Source organism: Miscanthus floridulus, unplaced genomic scaffold (assembly GCF_019320115.1).
Source record: "Miscanthus floridulus cultivar M001 unplaced genomic scaffold, ASM1932011v1 fs_871_2, whole genome shotgun sequence".
Lineage (NCBI taxonomy): Eukaryota > Viridiplantae > Streptophyta > Magnoliopsida > Poales > Poaceae > Miscanthus > Miscanthus floridulus.
The window spans coordinates 52862-76795 of record NW_027097378.1 but is presented as its reverse complement, the minus strand read 5'-3'; the positions used below and the strand labels follow the sequence as shown (position 1 = coordinate 76795).

Below are 23934 nucleotides of genomic sequence, written 5' to 3'. Positions count from 1 at the left end.
CCCAACTAATTTCCCAATTTTACAAGAGACTGAAAAGTCGATGACTGGCAGCTCGTCCGTGCACTATACAGAAGGATACTGAATTTGATCATGTTATTAATATTGCATCCAGAAAGATAACACATTTACAATAATCAAGAACGGAAATTTTATTCAGAACACTACACATTTACAATCAATGATAACTGGTAAGACATACAAAAGAATATATCATCCCACACTAGAAATACAAATGAACAAAATAACTAAAGTAGCAAAAACCAGCTAAAGCTACACAAGACCGCCGTTTGCTAGCCAAAGCCCACACAAGGCATGACCAATCTAAAATAGCACCATTGTGTCCGAGTTAGATCTAGTGACCCAAAATCTGTGAGATGCGTCGTTCAGCATCCACAGGTATTTCTCTACCCGGCACATTGACCTTTAGAACACTCAGGTATCTGCGGAATGAACATTTTCAACCCAAATGAATACACTTCAACTATAAACAATGATGTGGTTAAGTGAAACATATTTGGCAGGCTTACTCTTTAGCAGAAAACAAATATTCATGTTCTGCGATGAATCCAAGCAAAGACTGCAAACATAGCAGTAGTGTAAAAAACATCGAAAGACTAGGATTATGTTACCATAATCTAAGTAACATGTACCTCAAAAGGCAAATTTAATAACTCATAGAACATTCGAACGCGATCCAATCTCTGTTGGACTGCTTCACTATCTATTGAAGGTATGGCTGCAAGAGCCTGCAGAGATTTCATTTGCATGAGTGACTAGATATATAGGGTCTGCCTTTTACTGTCATAAAGCTGTGACGAACAGCAGATGCAGACAGCTATAGCATAATACAGAAGATATAATGTTTATATAATGCTGTCATATAAAAACCTCACCTGTTCCAGAGCTATCGAATTCCTGCATATTTGCTGGACTCCTAACAAGTTGATTGACTTCATTTGAGCTAGTGCCTGGATGAACATACAAATAAGAAATGTAAGTAGGGCATCTCAATTTACAGTGTAGGCATACAACAAAGAACACAAGACTGCAGCTAAAACAAAAACAAACCTTTATTGATGCATTAGCAGCAACACTGGAAATCCCACCAAATACGTAATTCCTTTTTGATTCCGTGATATAAGGGGCCATTTCTTCATCCCGTCGTGCAATCTGTTTACATTGGAAGAACAAGCTTACCATTAACTCAGATACGTTTGCAGCTAAAATAAAAACAAACCTTTATTGGTTGCATACCTGAGTTGTAAGGGAGATAATAAAGTCATCGGGATCTTCAGCATCTTGATCTTCGACGTATTCTCTTTTGGTCATTTCCTGTACGAATTGTGTTGATTGAATTTTTTTTGGCACATAATACATCTAACAGAGTGATGCCAAAAGATGCTACTACCTGCATGTGGTATATCGCCTCTAGTTGCATTTCCAATCTCAATACTCTGACACAATCAATAGCTAGCCTTCTGTACTCATTAGCCAGAGATGCGAGACCTTTTGGAATTGCACTAGATGAGCGGGCATGTCGACCATGGCTATGATTTATGCTCACTGAAGTGGTTGGTGGACTTATGAATGATTCCCCAAGCCTGAAATTCCTCGAACGATAACCAAAATTATTATAAATTCATGCAACAAATAATATGATAGTAGTACAAAATGGATAGCCACGGGCAATAATTGATTTCGCTTAAGCCAAATTTGATTTTAATAGTTTTTTTGCACGAGATCTGTAGCGTGCACCTTTCTCCAAGTTGGCCCGTGCAACATTTGTGCCTTTCAGCTGGTATTTACTCAACAACCAAATTATTCCGCAACCAGAGTTTATCAACTAAAATGGGTGTCAGTGTTAATGTAAATAAATCAGCATTCAGTGTTATTAAAGTGAGGCAAGGCGTGGCAATCCACCTATCAAGACCTCACAAAATCTGACATTATTTTACTGAAGAATTTTGGAAGGGACAAGGGTGGTACAGTAAGCTAGAAGAGGATGTAAGAAAGGATATTTGTCAATCATTCACATGACATCCCCATTATGATTGTAGTTACATGACCCCAAATGTTTAGCCAGCTGGATACAACTTTAACCAACTGGTTAACAGAAAGAGCAGAATTATCACTAATTAACTACAATAACCAGTGCAGAGTAAAACCCAACAGTTATTACAATTGTTCGATGCAAGTAGAATGGTATAGGTTTGATCCCAGGCATTGAAGCGCACATTCTGAACCTCCTCAGGCTTCAGACCACCCTCCACCACAACACCAAGAAAAACAGCAAAATACAGCAGGCAGGAGGGAAGAAAAGGGGAAACTAGAAAGAAGAAACAGCATTGTTTCAAAAAGAAAGAAGAAACACCGAATTTGGGAAAGCCTATGCAGTTTTGCTCTGCTGCCTCCCCACTCTCTCTATCGCCAGCTCCCTCAACCTCACTCCCCCGCCCCTAACTGCACTGCCCTCTAAGATCTATAGAATGAACCAAATAGACATGACTGCCTTTAACGGTTAATACAATAGGTGATGCTTTAAAAATACTGTAAATAATAGGATTACCTTTCAACTGAATCAGCCAAATATTCCAATGAGTCACTAAGAGAAGCCAACAATATCAGTTTCTGGTCGTCATGGATCAAGTTTTCCTGCATAGACAAGTACACGAACAGAAGTTACAAGCAGCAACACAGAGTATCTTACAAATTGATAACTAACATCAGATTGTCACTGTAAGGCATTAAACTGCATCCCATTTTCCAGTCTGTACATTGACCTTAATTTTCTATTTGGGTAATTGTATCGATTTCTTTAAAGTCCTAGTGATAAAAAAATGAAGATAGTATGCCACTTCAGCCAAACTAAAACAAAACAGGCTTATATTGATTCTATATTGGGTTGAAACACATATAAACCAGATCTTTACATTTACATTATTAAGTTTTGCAGACACAATGAAGAAACTGTGACTAAAGAAACAGCTGAACCAATTATTAAATAGTCCAGCAGAAAAGAATGTAAAATATATCTTGAAGAATGCCAACATGGTTGATCATTGATTCAAATGGAATATCATAAAAACTCAAAAAAAAAAAAATAGGAGTAGAACTTATCAACACAAATAAAAGTATTCAACAAATTTGTAAATAATAAAAGGTACCTGTTTTATTGGGCACATATCTAATAAGAGATCACTTAGTTCAATCTCTACTTCGACTGCCTCTGCATCTGTTACATTGTTATCATGTTCACTAGTAGAATTTTGCAAAGAAATGTTTGCTGGTTCCAAGCGAATTAAACTCTCAACATCATTCCTTGAAAGGAGAATATAACTTTGCTTTTCTAGGACAGCCTGCAATTTTCACATACAATACAATAATCAAGAGCTCTGCAAGAGACACAAGAAAACAGTGTACTAATGTGTAGGGATGATAACAATTGGAGTCTATCTGTGCCTCAAACCACTTTCAGATTTTTTTTCTCAAAATTGAAATAAAAAGATAATGCCAGAAATAGAACTATCAGAAACATCAGAAGCGGAACTGGCAGAGTTGAAATATGCAGACTCAAGGCAGAGTCTGCTAGCTCAGTTAGCATAATGTATCACTTTGTTTTCCTTGAACGGGCAGGAGAGCTGCGTGTCATTGTTTTAAAAAGGTGCATGGCGGTCCGATTGCATAATATATCTCACATTTACATTTGGCAAATATATCTACATCCCTAAATGTATCTCACATTTACATTTGGGTAAATATATCTATGTCGCTAAAAGGGACAACACCAGAATATCGAAGATTATTTTCTACTATAATACATTTATAGAAGCCAACAAATTTATGAGACTATGAAAGTATTTTTCAAGACAAATCATATGATTTTCACGTTTGGAGAAAGTATTTGTGGCTGCTGGCCTTGCTGGGGTAGTTAATGGGTGTATGTATTAAGTAGTCAAAATGTCATGAACAGTAAATGCTGGACGATACCAAACAAGTTGTTATGTAGTTTAGGACCTAAAATCATGAATAAAACGCTAGATAGTTTAAGCAGTCAATGATCGTCAAAAAGCAGCGTAAACATCACAATTATGCATGACATAAACATCACAATTACACATTATATAAAAAGCAGTGTAGATGTTGTATATATGCGCTCATCCAAATGGTCATCTAGGCAATGGCAAGCAAAATGAGGAATGATCAGCAGTAGGGCGATATCTGATACGTTATTCAATAATATTGGTTGATGAATATCATTTAACAAATTAATTTGTGGACAGAATGGAAGAGTAAAGTTAACATTCTACCTCTAGAAGCTGTGGCTTAGATTTTTCTTGAAAAGCATAGAATGCAACTACAGAAAATATAAAGCTATTTAAGTATCTATTTATATACCGCTACAGTATAAAAGTTTTAAACAGTCTAAACGATGCTAGATTTTGGGGTGATCGACTATCTAGCATGTGGTGTCTAGAAAACACTGCGTTCAGTTTTGTTAATTTTGGCCTTCTGCATTTTTAGGTCTCCCTGCTAGTATATTACATATCTTGAAAGTTTGGCGTCTTTTTATATATTTCCCTATGTATCTGTTGCCATCCCCTTATATTTCTCTCTCCTTACCCATGTGCCTATTGACCATCTGTCACTAGAAATTTATGTTCTACAGTTCACTGCTTTTTGCTTCATCCAACATCAATGTGCCTGGCCACAAGGTCTCAAGGCCATATGTCTCTACCTATCTCCTATGATCTTGATCCCAATTACATATCTTTCTAAAATATATATATTTAATTCTCTGATCATGGATGCAATAAAATTCATTTAAGTGCATTCAATACCTCCATATATGATGCACGACATCTCTCATGAGCACGTTCTAAAAATGTGCGTACATACTCCACAAGCTCAGTCGCATAGTTTGGCATCAATTGAACCCATCCAAGAACCTAGGAAGAAAAATAAGGAATTGCAACAAATAAATATAATCAAAATTAGAAGGAAAAGACAAGATTTTTTTGGGCGGGTGGGCAGGGAAACTACCTCTTTGGCTATTATATCAACGGCAAGAAGCCCTTGAAGCACAGGGCGTCCAAGTTCCACCGATGAACTATACGCTGAGGTTGCATGTACACGTGGTCTAAATGCTGCTGGGCCTATCAAAAGATGCAAGGTAATAATGTTGTACAAATATGTGAGAAAGCATGCAATAATATTTTTGCAGTCATTACTAAATGTTAACAAAGTCTTTGAACTCAATTGTCCATTTCTTCACAGATGGGTAGGGTCAGAACAATACAGTAACAGCACATTCACTGTTTAATGGTTCAGCAACAATTGTATGCACATAACACAACAACAACAACAACAACAACAAAGCCTTTAAGTCCCAAACAAGTTGGGGTAGGCTAGAGTTGAAACCCATCAGAAGCAATCAAGGTTCAGGCACGTGAATAGCTGTCTTCCAAGCACTCCTATCTAAGGCTAAGTCTTTGGGTATATTCCATCCTTTCAAGTCTCCTTTTATTGCCTCTACCCAAGTCAACTTCGGTCTTCCTCTGCCTCTCTTCACGTAACTATCCTGACTTAGGATTCCACTACGCACCGGTGCATCTGGAGGTCTCCGTTGCACATGTCCAAACCATCTCAACCGGTGTTGGACAAGCTTTTCTTCAATTGGCGCTACCCCTAATCTCTCACGTATATCATCGTTCCGAACTCGATCCCTTCTTGTATGACCGCAAATCCAACGCAACATACGCATTTCCACGACACTTAGCTGTTGAACATGTCGTCTTTTCGTAGGCCAACATTCTGCACCATACAACATAGCAGGTCTAATCGCCGTCCTATAAAACTTGCCTTTAAGAAACATGTTATTTGGAAGAGTAAGCAATTTCCGACGAGGGCTCCAAAAAGGATAGGAAAAGAAGTCACATTCGTGTAGTTTTAAGAAACATGTGTTTTTTTTTAAAAAAATGCACATGTAAGGACTGATAAGTTCAGTGGCAGAGCCAGACTAACCTTGTAATAACAAATAAATGGCACGCTAATTTGAAAAGATTTTGGATTCTTGATTCCTCTCAATCTCTCTTCCAATCCTGGTACTTTGCCCTTTTTTGTTGTTTTAATTACGTATCACTTTCCTTAAAAGAAGGGCGGGCCTGGTGCAACCGGTAGAGTCTTACCGTCTGTGACCGGAAGGTCCCGGGTTCAAGTCACGGTCTCCTCACATTGCACAGGCGAGGGTAAGGCTTGCCACTGACACCCTTCCCCAGACCCCGCGCACAGAGCGGGAGCTCTGGGTACGCCCTTTTTATCACTTTCCTTAAAACTAATACCATATTATTACATGCATCGATATGTTTATTAAAATAAATTGACTAACATATCAAGTATTACGAACGCCAAAAAAATCTATAGATATATCTGTGGGCAAGCGGTAGAGTCTTACCGCCTGTGACCGGAAGGTCCCGGGTTCGAGTCGCGGTCTCTTCACATTGCACAGGCGAGGGTAAGGCTTGCCACTAACACCCTTCCCTAGACCCCGCATAGAGCGGGAGCTCTCTGCACTGGGTACGCCCTTTTTATATATCCGTGGGCAACAAATTGCTTTTGGACTTCTTAATATCCAGTAACCAATTGATGATTCAAGGTTTCAAAATGGGTCAACCCATCCCATACTTTGAGGCACATATATTAGTTAAGGTACCAGGTTATTATGGCTACAACAAGCTCAGCATTGTATTGGTTCCAGAACTAGAACATTAGACAAAGTTAATAATAGATGCCAAGGGCACTACATAGGATGCATGAGCAAACATGAGTCTGGGCCAAAACCAATGTGGTATTAATGCTTGGATCATTTGGTTAACAGTTACCCCAGTCCATGAACCCTAGCTATCTTGACCAGTCACACATACCATAGGCACTATGTGGGGTAGACCCAGTGCCGGAGGCTCCCACATGAGTGGGGTCTGGGGAAGGGATAAACCGAGACAAGCCTTTCCCCCGCAAAATCTGCGGAGAGGCTGCTTCGAACCCACGACCTGGTGACTCAGTGAGACAGCTCTCACCACTGCACCAGGCCGGAGGAAAAAGATTTCACAATACAACTATTCACACCTAACTATAGGGAAAAAATCAACTTTCGACTTCTTGGATCAGTTTCACAGTATTAGGACTGTTTGCGCCCTAGGAACCCAGAAAATTGAAGTTCTGTGCACAGGCCACAGGCACAAAGTTCCCGTGTTGACTTACTGGATATGGCCTGCTGAACACATTTTCGGTAATCTACAAATATTGCTGGCAAGAAGTGCTCCTTCAAAAAGTTATTCACAAAAGCCAATAAGCCATCACTCCTGCACATGTTAAAAAGCAATAGTAAATAAACATGGTCTAGTTATAAATCTTCCAACAGAGAGAATCAATTTTCAGGAAAAAGATGTAGGGCTTAACATGCTTCATTCCTCCAAATCATGCATATTTGCTATTATGTAGAAAAAATGACTTTGTTTTGGAACAAAGTCAATCCCTATTGAGAATTAGTTACATTACGACTGTCGTAACTTACTGCCACAGATACACGGGCAACAGTGCCTCATAAAGTTATATCCTACTACTTGGAAGTAAGGAGTGCTGATATTATCTGAAGAACAAATTTTATTCAACGGTTCAATGGCAGATATGGCAGATTAGTACCTTTTTTCACTTATATCATCTTTGTTGGTAATTCTTATTGAGTTTCATCTCTAGCCTACCCAACTTATTTGAGGACTAAACGGTTTTAGCGTTATTCTTCTTATTGTTTAAGTAGCAGTAACTGATGGCATGATGGCTACCTGGTATTTTGCATATGTTCTAAATAGGTCTTGAACCATCAAATATTACACAGGTCAATCTACTACTATAAGCAACAGACGACCATGAACAAGGTCAGATGCAAATACACTAGCTGCCACAAATGTTATCAAGTCAATGAATTGTTTATCAGCTACCCAGACAGTAACTAAGCACCGACTGGAGAATATGACTTGTCTTGAGGGCCTAGTTGCATGGCCAGCAGGCCAGGTGATTAGTTGTGACTAATCATATGACTATTCATCATACAAAAAGACACGGGCTCTTGGAGAGTTAACCCTAGATGTGATGTATGTATGTTAGTACATCAAAACATCTGTAGGAATGAGGTTAGATGGCAATGATTCAAGTAGAATGGCACCAGGTGAAGGAGGGCACTGGTTCTAGGAGGAATAGACATACAGAGTCAGTCAGGGAAGAGGCGAAAGCAGGGTACAAGGAGAAGAGACTTGCATGTTTATTTTCTGCATAAACCTAAACCAAAGACAAAATAGCAGCCTCCTCTTACGATCAGTGTCACCACTAGAAAACATGAGCTAACTAAGATGTTCTTGTCAAAAGAGCTTCTAACAAATCTTGAGCTAATCTGAGCTAACGTTATATATCAAATCTGAGCTAACCTATGTGATGCACATATGCTGCTAGTTCACCTTGCTGTCAATGGCCTGCAGGTCAGGCGGTCAGCCACCAGCAGGCCAATCAGCCATAATGTTCACATTACACCTTAGTACTCCCACCACAGCCCACAAGCACACCATGCAACATGAGGTAAAGAATAAGAACCCCTGGACGCTGCATCCGCCCACTGCCGTCCCTGCTTCACTGATGTCAGTGGCTGTAGAGCCCATCACCCGGTTTGCCCATGGTTGCTGCCCTGATGTCCTCAAGATCAAATCCAAGTAAAATCACAGATCCTCCTCTAAATTTGTTCTGTCGTTCTCTGTTATGTGCAGCTTAGCAGCAGTAACACGGTATGGCAGACAAGCCAGTCATAATCACAACTAGCCGGTCCACTAGCAACTTGATTCAACTTTATGACTTAAAAACCATGCCCAGCACTTGTGACCAAATTATTCCCAGATTCGAAAAACATTAATTAATAAATAAGCTTCCAAGGAAATAAGTTCCACCAAACTTTCTTCTTCTTTACAAGTAATAAGCTCCTCTAGTTTTGGTTAACAAAAAAAGAACAGGTGTGTTCTGCACATTCTATATGCTATATGGACTTTAAGAACAGTGTTCAACAAGGCACTCTTCCTCGCTCGCCTCTGCACTGGGCGGAGGGGTACCGCCTTGCCTAGGGGGGTAGGCGGTACCCTAGGCGGCGCCAGCCTGTCGACAGCGGTATGCACGCAGATCCACCTAAGGCAGGGATGCGTGCGGGCGACACAGACGTTGGGCTGCGGTGGGGGAGGAAGGCACGTCGGGCGGAGGTCGCCGGTGGGGGAGGAGATTTGTGGTAATGAGCCATAGTTGAATACTGAGATGACATACCAATGTTCCGATTGCTATGTAGGTAAATAAAACAAACAAAAAGCCTCCTGTGATTGTGCTTGGTACAATGCCCTACAAAATATTCGAAGGTGGCTCCAAATTAGCTGCACAAATGAACCTTATGCTTATTGAAGAAGTCCAGAAACAGCTTTTCTAGACCTTAGCCAATGGCAGCTTTAAATCCAAGCTCTTGATCCTCCAAAGACAACTCTCTTAGGTTTTGACCAATCTTACTACTCTCTTGTACCTTGTCATTCCTTACAAATTTCAATATAGCTAGAAGGCTCTCATTCAAATTGAAAAATTAAGCCAGAGGCACACCGATAGAATAACAATAACACAAACCCTCGAACAAGGCAGCATGGATTTATCACAACTAGTTGTAGATTTATGAAAGGCAAAAGTAATTTTAGATTTCAAAGTCAATGTAAATTAAAGTTAGGAGATCTGGCACAATACCCAAGTTGCGAGTACTTCTGAGGCAACATCAGCCCTATTTTATTCATAAACTGCAAAAAAAAAACCCTCATGAACAACATAATAATGATAGTGTGAGACACATAAAACAGACAACTACAAGACAGGTCACCTCAAAGACAGGACGGTAAACAGACGCGGCTAGGAAAATTCCTTGGTCAGCTATGACACTTGATGTTCCATACCCTTCTTGAGGCACATTGGAATTTCTGCGCCATCCTTGACCTGTGGTAGATTAAAATTGAACATACATGGCATAAATACAGTACACAAAACCAAGTAAAAACAATAATCAGCCAAGATGCGTGACTCATGTCCAAATGAAAAACAAAAGCAAGCAGAAAAAAAAATAGTACTAGTCACAACATATTACCAACAGACATCCAACAAAAGCTTGACGAGAAACAAGATTTTGTCCAAATGATGCATAATAAGGTGGTCATCAGTACATACCTTCATTTGGCACTGGGGTTGCTGCATCAGTAATGCGGAAAGCGAAAGAAAGGCCTTCTGATCCATCCCTGCAGGAAGAATGTTTCGTAATACAGTGATGTTAAAAAAGAGAAGGAAACACAAAAGCTAGAGATATATTTGTATTACTAAAGAAAATAATAGTTTACGTGTTTAAAATTATTTTCTTAACAACAGGCAAATTGAAATTATCTAAGCCATCAATCTAGAAGAACCGATAGATTTGATTCAAAGTTGGATATTCTCCAAAATAAAGCACTAGGCATGAAGTAAATGAATAGCCACACAAGCTCTCACTGAGCAAGCGACAGTATTGTAACCTGCAACAAGATGGCTTGTGCCACATGCTAGAGTCAAGCATTGTGGATACAAATAGTCCTATGAAATGACAATTGTATTCAACACTAAAGTGAGTTTTTTTTTCTCATAATCTATTTTCTCCACACTCACCTCAAACAAACAAAAGTGAAGCAAACAGAAGCAAGTTTTTGATGAGAAGAAATAAATGTAATCAGCTAATTGTTTCTTCACAAGTTCAGTCCTCTTACTCTTTAAATTAGTAAATGTAGTCAGGCTTCTAAGTTCTACACCTAGAGTGTTTGAGGAAAAAAAAAGTTCCACCCTAATAGAAAATTTAGCAGGAGCAATGAAAAGATGCCGGATAAGTGAAAATTTGAAGTCATTCAAAGCAACCAATAACGATATGAAGTGCTCCCCAGTTTCAAGCATTACAGATCATATAACCAAGAACATATGTGTCTAGTTTTCGAAAAAGAAAAGAACATATGTGTCTTTGCTTATGAACCAACATATGAGCCTGCAAAAATACTATCAATATTGAACCCTATATGCATGAGATTCGTATGCAATTTAAACTTAAAAAAATAGCACTTCAGTATGAAAAAGGACAGCTGCATGCAAACCGCACATTATAATAAGTAAACAAATCACCATTCATTGCTAAGGACATTACATAACAATTTACTCGATTACAATATTGTGAATATGCAAGTAAACTATAGTGATCCATGTAGAAGGCCACTCATAGGTGAATACTTTCCTCTTTTCCTTCACTGGATCCTTATTTGCAAGCCTAGCTGTCTGGACAGCTGCATCAGCAGTAGCAGCTTCTGGAGTTGCCCGCAAAATTTCACACAGAAGTTGCTGGCACTCACTCTAACCAAAAGGAAACACAGATTAGAAAGGAAGGCATAAGAATTCAAAGAGAACACTACAATGGCGGGACTATACATTTCATCGCACAAGGCAGAACATGATTATAACCCACACTTCTGATTAACAGGCTCATTACAGCAAACCTTTCCAAATAAAAAAGCATGATACCAAATTCCAAAACATGAATGGATGCATGTGCTTTTTTTTCTCGGACGATGCAGGAGAGCTGCGTGTTGTCATTTCATTAAGAGAATACAAAATGTATGGATTGGATATTAAAAAAAGCAGATCACAGTAAAAATGATAGGGAGATAGTATAAAAGGATACCTGCACGACTGATAGAGAGAATGCAACACTAAAACCACCAGTAGCTTGGGAAGATTCAGAGTCTGGATTCCAGCTTGCATCCCCATTTGCAATATGAGGTGTGTTTACGTTGTCAACCTCAGTCGATTTTTGTTCAAGAAGCTCTCCAACAATAATATGGTTCTCTGACAAGTAAAATAAATTTTAATGTTTGCAAATCAATAACATACAGGTTTGTATGAAACCAAACTAACTGATACTTAGCACCTACCAAGTATCTCTACAAGACATTCAAATATTGAGTTAAGAAGTTGAGTAGCTGCACGCTGAGCATCTCCTGTGGGTGCCATAGCTGGCGAAATGGGACTGACAACTAGTTGTGCTACCATTACAGATGCACCACTCTTTGTTTTCTGTTTGAGCATTTGGAACCAGGGAATGGGTCCATTTGAATGCAACACATCAGACGTTTTTGCAGCTTTGTCGACACTGGATTTTGAAGCCTCTTCAGAATATGCTTTAATCTTTGAAGTGATAACATCATGGATTGTAGGGCGTACTCGTTGGCTGTCATGAAAATGCTACTAATTAAAAACAGCCCAAAAGTTAAAGTGAAAATCAAAATAGCACATGCAAGATTATCTTCCTATAAACCACAAAATGGAGTTCTAAAGAAATCTTTGTAACATGAGTAAACAACATGTTCTTGTCATGGGTTAAAATACTAACGTATCAGGTAGTTCTAGTTGTATCTAGAAGGGAGGGAAGGGAGCTTGTTCTGGTACAGCGGTACTAAGTAATAAGTAAGGATGATCTTTGTACATATTTCCATGTATTAAGTAATAAATAAGGATGATCTAGTTCTCTGGAAGAAATTTCTATTATAACCGCTCATGACAATGTTAAGGCCCAGAACTATTTGTTAGGCAAGTGGTTTGATAAGTTAGGAAGTAGAGGATTATGTTTATAAAATCCCATCTATAGGGTGGCTTGAGTGCCAAGTTGAGTCTCTATAAATAGAGGACGATAGAAGGGATTTTTCCCACTCCCTCCAGCATTACTGTTCATCACAGACACTGTCGCACCAACAGTTCTGTGCACAGTACTGCAGCCCTTCCTAGCTGCCGCTGCCCTCTTCCTCTCCCTTTCCCTCTCCAATCAATCTAAACCCATAACAGATAAACACAGAGCTTGTTCTTCTGTAAGAAAAATGAAAAACAGATAGGATGAGAAATACCATATCACAGCTCCTGCAGCTGCAACCTTTCCAAGCATGGATAAGCATTGTACCAATGTTCTCAGGTACTTCACATTAAGGGGGGCATCTGCCTTTATCATTGATTCCTAAAGAAGCATTCAAATCAAAACAAATAAATATAAGTGAGGAAACTTGAAAGGAAATCATTACACCACCATGGATTTAGAAACAAAGACATACAAGAAACTCATCTGGTGTAGCACAGGAAAGAAAAATTGGGATTTCACGAGAAAAACTTTTTGAATCCTTCCGAGTGAGTCCATCACTTTCACTCATGTCTAAGCTATTATCATCTGGGCCATCAAATGAAGAGCTGAAAAAAAAGCAGAGACACAAGTTGCTAATGTATTCCATTCATTCAAGAAAGGACCGTAATTACTGAATTACAGTAGTGTGGTATAAATGCCACAAATTCTTAACATAATTCATGGAAGCAAAGATCACGCAATAGCTTATGTCTACAATAACTATATGCATCTGTTTATAGGCATGATATTGTGCTGAGATTAACTAGATGTAAGCTGAAGTGTTTTGATGATCAATCACCCGGAATAAGTATTACTATGAAGCATATAATGTTCACAACTTCACATCAGGCACATATTCGTCATAGATACCTGGTATGACGCCGGCCCTTGCTTCTCAGATCGTATGGAGGGGAATGAGGAGCGAGAGATCCCTGGAGCTTGCGACGAGCTGAAGCCGTGGTGGGCGGCTAGGGTTTATGCGGGAAGAGGGAGAAGATGGGGCCAGGCGCCCAAGGGTGTCAAGGATGACACAATCCCAGGCTAGTCTTTATTCCTCTCCAAGTTTAATACTTATACATTGAGGACTCTAACAACTTGTGCTAACAAATAGGAAACTAACAAATAGGACCATAATAATCAGTTAACTCTTTCCTAAATCTTCTATGACTCAACTAGACCGGCGCCTGGCTGGTTGAGCCAGTTTGCCGCCTTTCCCTGCGCCCATATGTGGTGCCTACCATAACATCTCTCCCCCCCTCGGGAAACAGCTCGTCCGCGAGCTGGAATGAGGGGTGGGCTTCCCGGAACGCCGGAACAGGCTCCCAGGTGGCCTCCGAAGCTGGCATACCGGACCACTCGACGAGGACATGCCACACCCCGCGGCGAAGCTCGGAGCGCAGCACCCGCTCAGGTTGTTGGAGAGGACGTCCATGGTGAATCGGAGGCAAGGCCGGGACAGATGTCGGCGGAGGACCCCGGAACGGCTTGAGGACGCCGACATGGAAGACGTCGTGGATGCGGGCGCCGTCTGGTAGACGCAGGCGGTAGGCGACCGTGCCGATGCGTTCAAGCACCTCGAAGGGCCCGGCGTACTTGGGACGAAGCTTGCCGCGGGCGCCAGGAACCAGGGACTGCGTGTGTCGGTGAAGCATGCGCAGTAGCACCCAGTCCCCAACCTCGAACTCCAGAGCGCGGTGGTTGGCATCGTAGAAACGCCGAGCATGTTCCTGGGCTTGAAGAAGACGGGCGCGGACCTCAGTCAAGAACTCGTCGCGGTTGGCCAGCAGGACGTCGACTGCCTCCGTGCGTGCCTGACCAGGTACATAGGGTAGAAGATCGGGAGGGGCGCGGCCGTAGACCACCTGGAACGGCGACGTCTGGAGTGCGGAGTGGTAGGAGGTGTTGTAGCAGAATTCGGCCCACGGTAACCAGTCGAGCCAGTCCCGGGGGCGATCTCCAGTCAGGCATCTCAGGTACATGGCGATCGTCTTGTTCACCACCTCGGACTGACCATCCGATTGGGGATGGAAAGCGGTGCTCATGCAGAGTTTCACACCGGCATGGCGGAAGAGGTCCCGCCAAACGTGCCCAGTGAACACTGGGTCGCGATCACTAACAATGGACTCCGGAAATCCATGGAGGCGAACGATCTCTTGGAAGAAGGCGCGGGCGACGGACGAGGCCGTGTAGGGGTGACCCAGAGGAATAAAATGCGCGTACTTGGAGAACCTGTCCACCACTGTTAGCAACACACTTTTGCCGTGTACCTTGGGCAGGGCTTCGATGAAGTCGATGGAGATGTCCGCCCAGACGCGTGACGGAACCGGCAATGGCTGGAGGAGGCCGGCCGGGTGGAGGGTCTCGGTTTTGTTCCGCTGACAAGTCGCGCAGGAGCGGACAAAGTCAGTCACGACCCGCCTGTCATGCTCGACGAAGAACTCCGTGCGCAGGCGCTGTAGTGTTTTCTGAATCCCCTCGTGGCCGCCGGTGTGGGCGAGGTGGAGGACCTCCTCAAGTATCGCGGAACCGTCGGGAACGAACACCCGGCCATCATGGAGAAGCAGGCCGTCGCGCACGGTCCAGGCCGCGCCGTGGGCGCCTGCGGCAACCGCGTCCCGGCGCGCGCGCAGCTCAGGGTCGGCCTCCAGCTCGCGGCGAATGTCGTCGAAGAGCCGAAAGCTGGGGACCGAGATCGCCGAGAGGGTCGCTGTTCCGGAGTCGACGAGTGGCGCCAGAAGCGGGGACTCGCCCTCTCGGCGTGACAGGGCGTCGGCGACGACGTTCGACTTGCCGGCACGAAACTCCACCCTGAAATCATAGCCAAAAAGCTTGCTAATCCAGTGATGTTGCGGGATGGTGGAGAGGCGTTGATCCAGCATATATTTGAGGGCGTAGTGGTCGGTCCTGACGACGAAGGCGCGGCCCCAAATGTATGGGCGCCAATGGCGCACCGCTCGGACGAGGCCAATGAGCTCGCGCTCGTAGGCCGCGACCTTGAGGTGTCGTGCGGCGAACGGGCGGCTGAAGAATGCGATCGGTGCGCCGTCTTGATGTAGGACGGCACCAAACCCTGAACCCGACGCGTCGCAGTCCACCATGAACGGCTTGGTGAAGTCCGGGAGATGTAGGACCGGCGCGGCGGAGAGCGCCTGCTTGAGGGCCGTAAACGCCGCTTCGGCGTCGTCCGACCACTTGAATCCCTCTTTCCTGAGGAGCTGCGTCAGGGGGGCAGCCATGATGCCATAGTCTTGGATGAAGCGCCGGTAGTAGCCGGCCAAGCCGAGGAAGCCGCGGAGGCCACGCGCGTTTCGCGGCTGGGGCCAAGACTGGACGGCCTCCACCTTTGAGGTGTCCATGGCGACGCCTTCCGCTGTGATGACGTGGCCCAGATACTGGACGGACCGGGCGGCGAAGGAACACTTGGTCCGCTTGAGGTGTAGCTGGTGCGCCCGGAGGACATCGAGGACGGCGCGCAGATGTTGCAGGTGCTCCGTCCACGATGCGCTGTAGATCAAGATGTCGTCAAAAAAGACGAGGACGCAGCGGCGGAGGAACGGCTTGAGGACGAGGTTCATGAGCGCCTGGAACGTCGAAGGAGCGTTGGACAAGCCGAAAGGCATGACGAGGAACTCGAAATGCCCATGGTGCGTGCGGAATGCCGTCTTGTGCACATCTTCAGCAACGACGCGGACTTGATGATAGCCCGAACGGAGGTCCAATTTGGAGAAGAGTTTGGCCCCGTGCAACTCGTCCAGGAGCTCTTCAACGACGGGGATCGGAAACTTGTCCTTGACGGTTGCCGCATTGAGAGCCCTATAATCGACGCAGAAGCGCCAGGAGGTGTCTTGCTTCCGGACCAGCAGCACCGGCGCTGAAAACGGTGAGGTGCTGGGCCTGATGATTCCTTGCTGGAGCATGTCTTCGCACTGCCGCTCCAGCTCATCCTTCTGGAGCTGGGGGTAGCGATATGGGCGCACGGCGACCGGCTCGGTGTCGGGCTTGAGGTGGATATGGTGGTCGCAGTCCCGTGCCGGGGGCATACCCGTGGGCGGTGCGAACACGTCGTCGTAAGACTCCAGGAGGCGCTCTAGGAGGGTTGGCTCGGCCCCCTTGTCGGTGTAGATGTGACTCGCCAGGAAGTGGTCCGTGGGCGTCCTGGGCACAGCCGTGCCTCCTACGCCCGACCAGACCACGCGGCGGCCGCGGATGGTGATCGCCAGCCGGAGCGTGTCGAAGTCCCAGAGAATGGGTCCCAGGGAGCGCAGCCAAGTGATCCCAAGGACCATGTCGTAGCACTCGAGGGGGATGGAGTAGCAGTCCACCTCGAAGGCCTCGTTGTCGATGCGGATGCCGACGTTGCGAGCGATGCCTTGGCATTGGACGCGGTCGCCGTTTGCCACGATCACGTGGGCGCCGCCACTGTCCTGGAACGGAATGGACGCTCGCCGAGCCGCCGACGTGCTGACGAAGTTATGTGTTGATCCCGAGTCCAGGAGGGCTGTGAACGCGTGTGCGCCGATGTGCACGCGTAACTTCATGGTGTCGGGTACCCGGATGCCCGTGATGGCGGACAGCGAAATCATGGGGGCGTCGGGGTCGAACGTGTTGGCCGGCGGCGTATCGCCCAAGTCCTCGGGCTCCTCGACGATGTAGTCGGGCGCCTCCAAGTAGAAGAGTCGCGCGCACTTGTGGCCGCGCTGGAACGGCTCGTCGCAGTTGAAGCATAAGCCGAGCTTGCGCCGCTCCGCCATCTCCTCAGGCGTCAGCTTCTTGAAGGTGCGCGCCGGGGTCGTAGGCGGTGTCGAAGCGGATCCGTGCCCTGGCGGTGCGGTCAGCGCGGCAGGAGCGGCCGCAGTACGGCGCGGCGGACGTGGAGCGGCCAGGGCGGGCCATTGGGGTGCATTGCGCCGCTCGTACGCGCGGGCCAGCCGCATGGCGTGCTGGAGGTCCTGAGGGTCCTGGAGTTCGACGTCCACGCGTATATAATCCGGCAGCCCGCCGGTGAACAAGCGTGCCTTCTGGAGTGTGGAGAGTTCGCCGGCGTGGGCGGCTCGGGCCTGGAACGCCTCCATGTACGCGTCCACCGAGGCGCCGAACGGCAGGCGCGCGAGGTCGGCGAGGTGGTTCGTGCCGAGGGCGGGACCGAACCGCTGCTGGCACAGCCGACGGAAATCCGGCCATGTGGGCCGCCCCATGTCCGCTTCCAGGACGATGTACCACTGCAAGGCGACCCCGGTCAGATGATAAGAGGCCAGCCATACCTTGTCAACTTCCCGAGTCATCTGCCCGCGGAAGAACTGCTCACACTTGTTGAGCCAGCCGAGAGGATCGTCCTTGCCGTCGAAGATGTTGAAGGTGAGCTTGTGGTATTTGGGTACAGCAAAACCCTCGAACTCCGGCGGTGCGCCCTCGTAGGCCGGACCGGCATGCGGCGCCCTGGCATGGGGTGCGGTCGTTGACATGTGCGAGGTCGGCGCGGAGTAGACCGGCATCCCGGACGATGGGAACCCCGGAATCGGCGAGGGCGAGCGCGGGAAGTTGATCTGCTGGATCGGCACTCCCATGGGCTGCGATGGCACCGGCCGTTGTTCCTGCGGCGCTGGGGCGGTCATCTGCAGGGCCTGCGAGACCGAGGCGGACGAGTCCCCCGGCGTGAGCTCCGTGATCACGGGATGGGAGTGCGGCACGCCACCATAGCCGGCCAACCCGAATTGTGGAAAAGGCGGGCGGCCATCAATGGCGGCCAAGCGAGCCCCTTGATCAGCCAGATGGGTATTGATGGCGGACATCTGAAGCTGCATGCTAGCGAGGATCTCCGCGATCGAGGCGAGCGTGGGTGGCCCGGAGGGTGGGGTCGTGTTGGCTGGAGCGCCGGTGAGGTTCACCAAGACGCCCGTCGTCGCAACGGGAGCGGCGGTGGATGGGATCAGTGGTGTCGGGGCGTTGGTTGTGGGTTCCATGATCGGCAAGGTCTCTGATACCAGGTTGGTATGACGCCGGCCCTTGCTTCTCAGATCGTATGGAGGGGAATGAGGAGCGAGAGATCCCTGGAGCTTGCGACGAGCTGAAGCCGTGGTGGGCGGCTAGGGTTTATGCGGGAAGAGGGAGAAGATGGGGCCAGGCGCCCAAGGGTGTCAAGGATGACACAATCCCAGGCTAGTCTTTATTCCTCTCCAAGTTTAATACTTATACATTGAGGACTCTAACAACTTGTGCTAACAAATAGGAAACTAACAAATAGGACCATAATAATCAGTTAACTCTTTCCTAAATCTTCTATGACTCAACTAGACCGGCGCCTGGCTGGTTGAGCCAGTTTGCCGCCTTTCCCTGCGCCCATATGTGGTGCCTACCATAACAATACCTCTACATGCTAACAAAGTTGCCATATACTTTTGGGCATTTGATAAAATCTCCAAAAGAAAACTTTTACCATGAATTTTTTATAGTAATAACTTAAGAAAATTGCAATACTGTATGTCTAATCTATACATTTGATATTCATGACAAATTGCAGTTTTTTGGTCATTTATCACCTTTAAAATGTTTTGCCTGGAAGTCACCAGAGTGAAATGCATTCAGACCCTTGGGCACAGGATCAAGTCACCAAAAGGCATATGCATCAAATGCTAGAAAGAGTAGGAAGTTGAACATACCCTCCATCAACGGAACTAACTTTTGGAAACCCATCTACTGGCCCACCAATGTGATTGTCACCTTTAATTGATCTAGTTCTCCTTGAAAGAGGTTGCATGCTATTTACCAAGCGCCCAGCAGCTGTAGAAGTCGGTACTTCCTCACTGTCAACCATACTTAAAGTCGCAGAGCTGCAAAGAAAATCTTGGAAAGTGAACAATTGTTGATCAACGATGGAATCACAGCAGTCAATTACATGACGCATATTACCACTACCAAAGGAGTTACCAAGAAATCACATCAAAACGAGATTTTCAGTGCAGAACACAGTCACCAGTGCCAACATCATTATACTTAAGTAAATATGTGATATGCTGTAGAAAGCATGTAATATAAAAAGGAAGTGGCTACAGAAACAACTGAGAATCTGAGATCATCAAAGAAGGCCAGAAGAAATAAAAGCATACCTATATTTGCCATTGTTGTACAAATGGCCATGCAACTCTTCCAAAATTTTGTAAAATAGTACTCCTCGCAGCTTTGTTAGATCAGAACGAACATCTTGAAGAGCACCTACCTTTAAATTTTTGTTAGCTTGTGACATTACTATGTTGGAAGAAGATTAGAAGAATATTTGCTAGCTCATGATAGGCTACACAGTTGTCTTGAGCCACATGCCATATAAGGATGGACAGCCAACCCAAACGACATAGAATAATGACATAATAACTAACAAAACCTATAAAATATGTTCTGTCATCACTCTGGGAACTAAATGCGCAAGTGCTTAAATCTATTTAATAACCACAAATGCTGCTGATCAAAAGTTTTAACAAAGTCATCAATATATGTCCATCAAATTAAACCATGGGTAATAATAACTACCAATCCGTGTGAGATTTTGGCAAACCTTTATCCAGTTGTCAGAGAAAATCGATAGAATTCTTACTAACTTCAATATTTGCATTTTGCAATACTCATCATTTTCATCAGGTCTAACTACTAAGACTAGATAGGTACCCAGCACATTCATTTACCCATTCATCAGAAGGGGCACTGCAAAAGGGGCTCCTCAGTCACAAATGAGAAACACAGCCTAACAGCAAATTTGGATCCTGGACATTTGCTGAGTTGAATGTCCAAGTACAAATTTTGCATACGCAGATGATGATTAAACTGACATTTCAACATAAATACTCCGGAACCTATTGAGTTCATGTACTGAACCATAGCTATTAACAATGCAACGACAGCACAAGTGCAATTTAGCATTTTGTTGGATTAAAGCGAAGCATACAATATGTGAAAACCTTAACTGAAAGGTACATGCAAGGTAAACACAAGATAACCCTCGCTCAAATTTTCAGAAAGGTAAAGCATGAAATAAATTTGATTGGTGTAGCGACTAACCGCTTGAAGGCCTTCTCGTTCTAGTATCAGCACTGACTGGACGTGCAATTGCACTGCAGCATACAGCTGCTTCTCTGCCATTAAGTTTTCAATTCGAACAGGAACCTGTGATACTCACCATGTTAGCAGAGAATAACTACCTAAAGTTTAAGACACAATTAAGGTTGAAAGTAGATAGAATGGTGTAAATAGCTCAAGAACAAATTGTATGATTAAAGCTAATTCTACTTGTTCTAGATTTTTTTCACCAGATGTTTACCTCCGAATTTTTCAAGCTGAGCCTATTGGCCAACTTTTGTATGAGGCATTATAATTAATATGAGGCATGTGCATTCGAGAAGGAAAAAAAGATGAGGCCTTATATGAGGATGAGCTCAAGCTCCAGTCATGCTTTTATATAAGATTTTACAAATGTGCAGTTTTTTAGCTTTCTTGCGCCAAGCTCGAACATCACAACCTTTGGCTGAGCCAAGGCCGGGCCCATTTCTAAGCTCAAAAGTCGACTTGGAATTGGCTTGAAGCAAGGCATGACCTATGTCAAGAAGTGCATGCATCATGCTGAAAAGTGACTTTCAACGCCCAATTGTCATCCATATTGCCTTTGACCCTAGAATTTGTGTGTCTCATTAAAAACTTGCTCATATGACTTCAAGCCTGTTTTTAGGATGTTTTCAAGATGTGATCAAAACAACTATGCGCTTCAAAAGACCACACTCAACTTAGAAACTTTGCTGCGGATATATTTAACAGAAGGGAAGTCAAACCATAATCCATAAACCATTGGATTCTGCAAGAACCCTTGGAGAATATGTATCAGATACATATTCACAACATGGTTACTAAATTCACCTACTTAGATAATGCAAGTAGTCCAAGGTGGAAAGGTTAGCTGTTCAGCATGAAATTTACTCGCATGCGTACAATATTATAATGGCACCATGCACAATCTCCTAGACTTCTCCTTCCCATAAATGATTGAAAATGGTTCATACTTTCTTACTGTCAGCACTTGGATACTAGCTTATTCACAGAGCTCTGTAGCAAGACAGTTTGGCCAGCCAAAATTTGGCTCGGCCAACGGCCAATTGGGGCCTAGAACCAAACATGCCCATGATCTTGTCGGCAAGAGCACATAATTGGAAGAGATGAAGCTTACAAACTGACCTTGGCAACATCCTCGACCTGATCCAAAAGGCAGAGCACATGGTGCAGTGTGAGGGAGCGGTACCACAGCTGGCCGAGGTGCTTATTCTTCCTGCCAAGCAGCTTCTTGGCCTCCTCCATCTCCCCCTTGAGTCCGGTAATGCTCTCGGCAGACTCACTGAACAACCGCAGGATCTGTCGCCACGGCGCATGAATGAAGACGAAAATGGAATTAAACCAACAGCTCACAAGGTATGTTCAGCTACGGCGCATGAATGAAGAGGAAAATGGAAATTAAACCAACAGCTCCACAAGGTATGTTCACTTCAGGTGCACACGGCTGAAGGGCTCGTCATCAGGGAAATAAATAAATCAAAACAAAAGGGATCCCTGGGTGGTGGGCGGACCGCGACTAACCTGGGAGTAATTCTGGATGGCCTTGTTGAAGCCGTGGTGGTAGGCGTGCACGACCTCATCGACGACGTCCTCGATGAGGTCGCTCTGCTCTTTGAGGAACTGGATCTCGCCCTCGCGGTCCTTGGAGGTGAGGATGTGCACGACGTGCGGCAGCGAGTCGAACCGCGCGGCCGCCCAGCTCTCGTCAATCCGCGACAGGCCTTCCTTGAGGTACTGTGCCCCCGCGCCGAGACGACGAGAATTAGCATTTCCGACGATCACAGTTCCGAGGAGCGAACGACGGTGGGGGACTTACCGATTTGTCGGCCGGGATGGGGAGGCCATCGAAGATGCCGCGGCGAGGCCCGCTGCGGCTCATCGTGCTGAAGGACACCGGCGGAAGCGGAGGAGCGAGGTCGCCGTCGCGCGGTCGCGGCGTCGCCTCGCAGGAGATCCGGCCGGCGGTGGGGAACGGTTGAACGACCGCGTCAGCACAGCTGGTGTGTGTATGGTGATGGTGGTCCCAGGTCCACAACCACAAGCAGAGACTCCATCAGCGTCCGTCACTGCGTCAGCAACGAGGAGCAGATGGGCCGTTCGGCCCAGTGTGTGTGTGTCCGGCCCACGGTAGCCGAGAACTGAGAAGTGAGTGAGAAATGTGTAGTAGTAGGCCCATTCGGAGGATGGTGGGACCGTGGGAGAGGATCAGGATTCAGGAGAGACCTAAATTTTTCTCAAAAAAAAAAAGGAGAGACCTAAATTGTTTTCATTTTTATATTTCTTGGAAAAATAAAATCGAACGCTATAAAAGAAAGTGAAGAAACAATAGAAAATATCCTTACCTCACCATCATTTAAAACACAATATGTAATAATAATGAGTGGCGAGGTAGTCATAGTTTTTTTTTGCTAAACTAGACTAGATGTACATTTCTGCTTTTTCTTACTATATATTCCATGTTATGACTATGTATGTAATACCAATTCTGACCACAAATATAAGTCCATCTACATTTGTCCTAAGTAAAACTTTTATAAATTTAACTGACAATAGCCACAACAATATGTATTATCCACCAATGGAAAGGAGTCAAGAGCCCTTTTGGAGTGAAATAATAATGTCAATCTATATTTTTTTATGGTCATAAACAAATTTAGAAAAAAAAATGACTTATGATGAACCTAAACCGGCTAATATTGGTCTGATAAAGTAATGCATTAGGGAGGATGAAAAAGGGCTGGAATAAAAACTATTTTTGTATTTTCTGAAAAAAAATATTGCAAGACACTTTGTTAACTGTTCACCGTCATACAGAACTTGTTGCGTAGCAGGGCCACGTTAGTTGGTACCACACGGTATGCAAAGATGACCCAACAATAGCGCATGCACCCACCTCTCTCTCATACCTAACGTAGCCCATGAGAAAGCAATAAGTGGCATGTTCTTGATGATCGCTGAAACCACTGTCGCCAAAGATACACAACGTGTGCATGCTTCCATCAGAGTGATGGATGATCGATAGCATCGCATGCTAAGCACATGTCATAGCAAACACCAATTTC

The 23934-nt window shown here is 45.0% G+C and overlaps 1 protein-coding gene across 1 annotated transcript; it reads right to left on the bottom strand.

Annotated features, from left to right (window-relative positions):
• Positions 1-74: 74 nt before the first annotated feature.
• On the bottom strand, positions 75-22969 carry LOC136533369 (exocyst complex component SEC8-like). The gene is made up of 26 exons (XM_066525926.1): positions 22689-22969; positions 22394-22606; positions 21998-22171; positions 20834-20938; positions 19891-20000; positions 19444-19614; positions 13221-13353; positions 13020-13126; positions 12054-12349; positions 11804-11967; positions 11362-11475; positions 10282-10351; positions 9941-10053; positions 9811-9860; positions 7258-7358; positions 5041-5153; positions 4839-4946; positions 3165-3356; positions 2567-2652; positions 1409-1601; positions 1255-1332; positions 1069-1170; positions 894-968; positions 651-746; positions 528-577; positions 75-440 (listed from the first exon to the last, which is right to left on the bottom strand). Exons 1-26 carry the CDS (start codon positions 22749-22751, stop codon positions 353-355), a joined length of 3165 nt encoding a protein of 1054 aa, XP_066382023.1. The 5' UTR covers positions 22752-22969; the 3' UTR covers positions 75-352.
• Between the last annotated feature and the right edge of the window lie 965 nt (positions 22970-23934).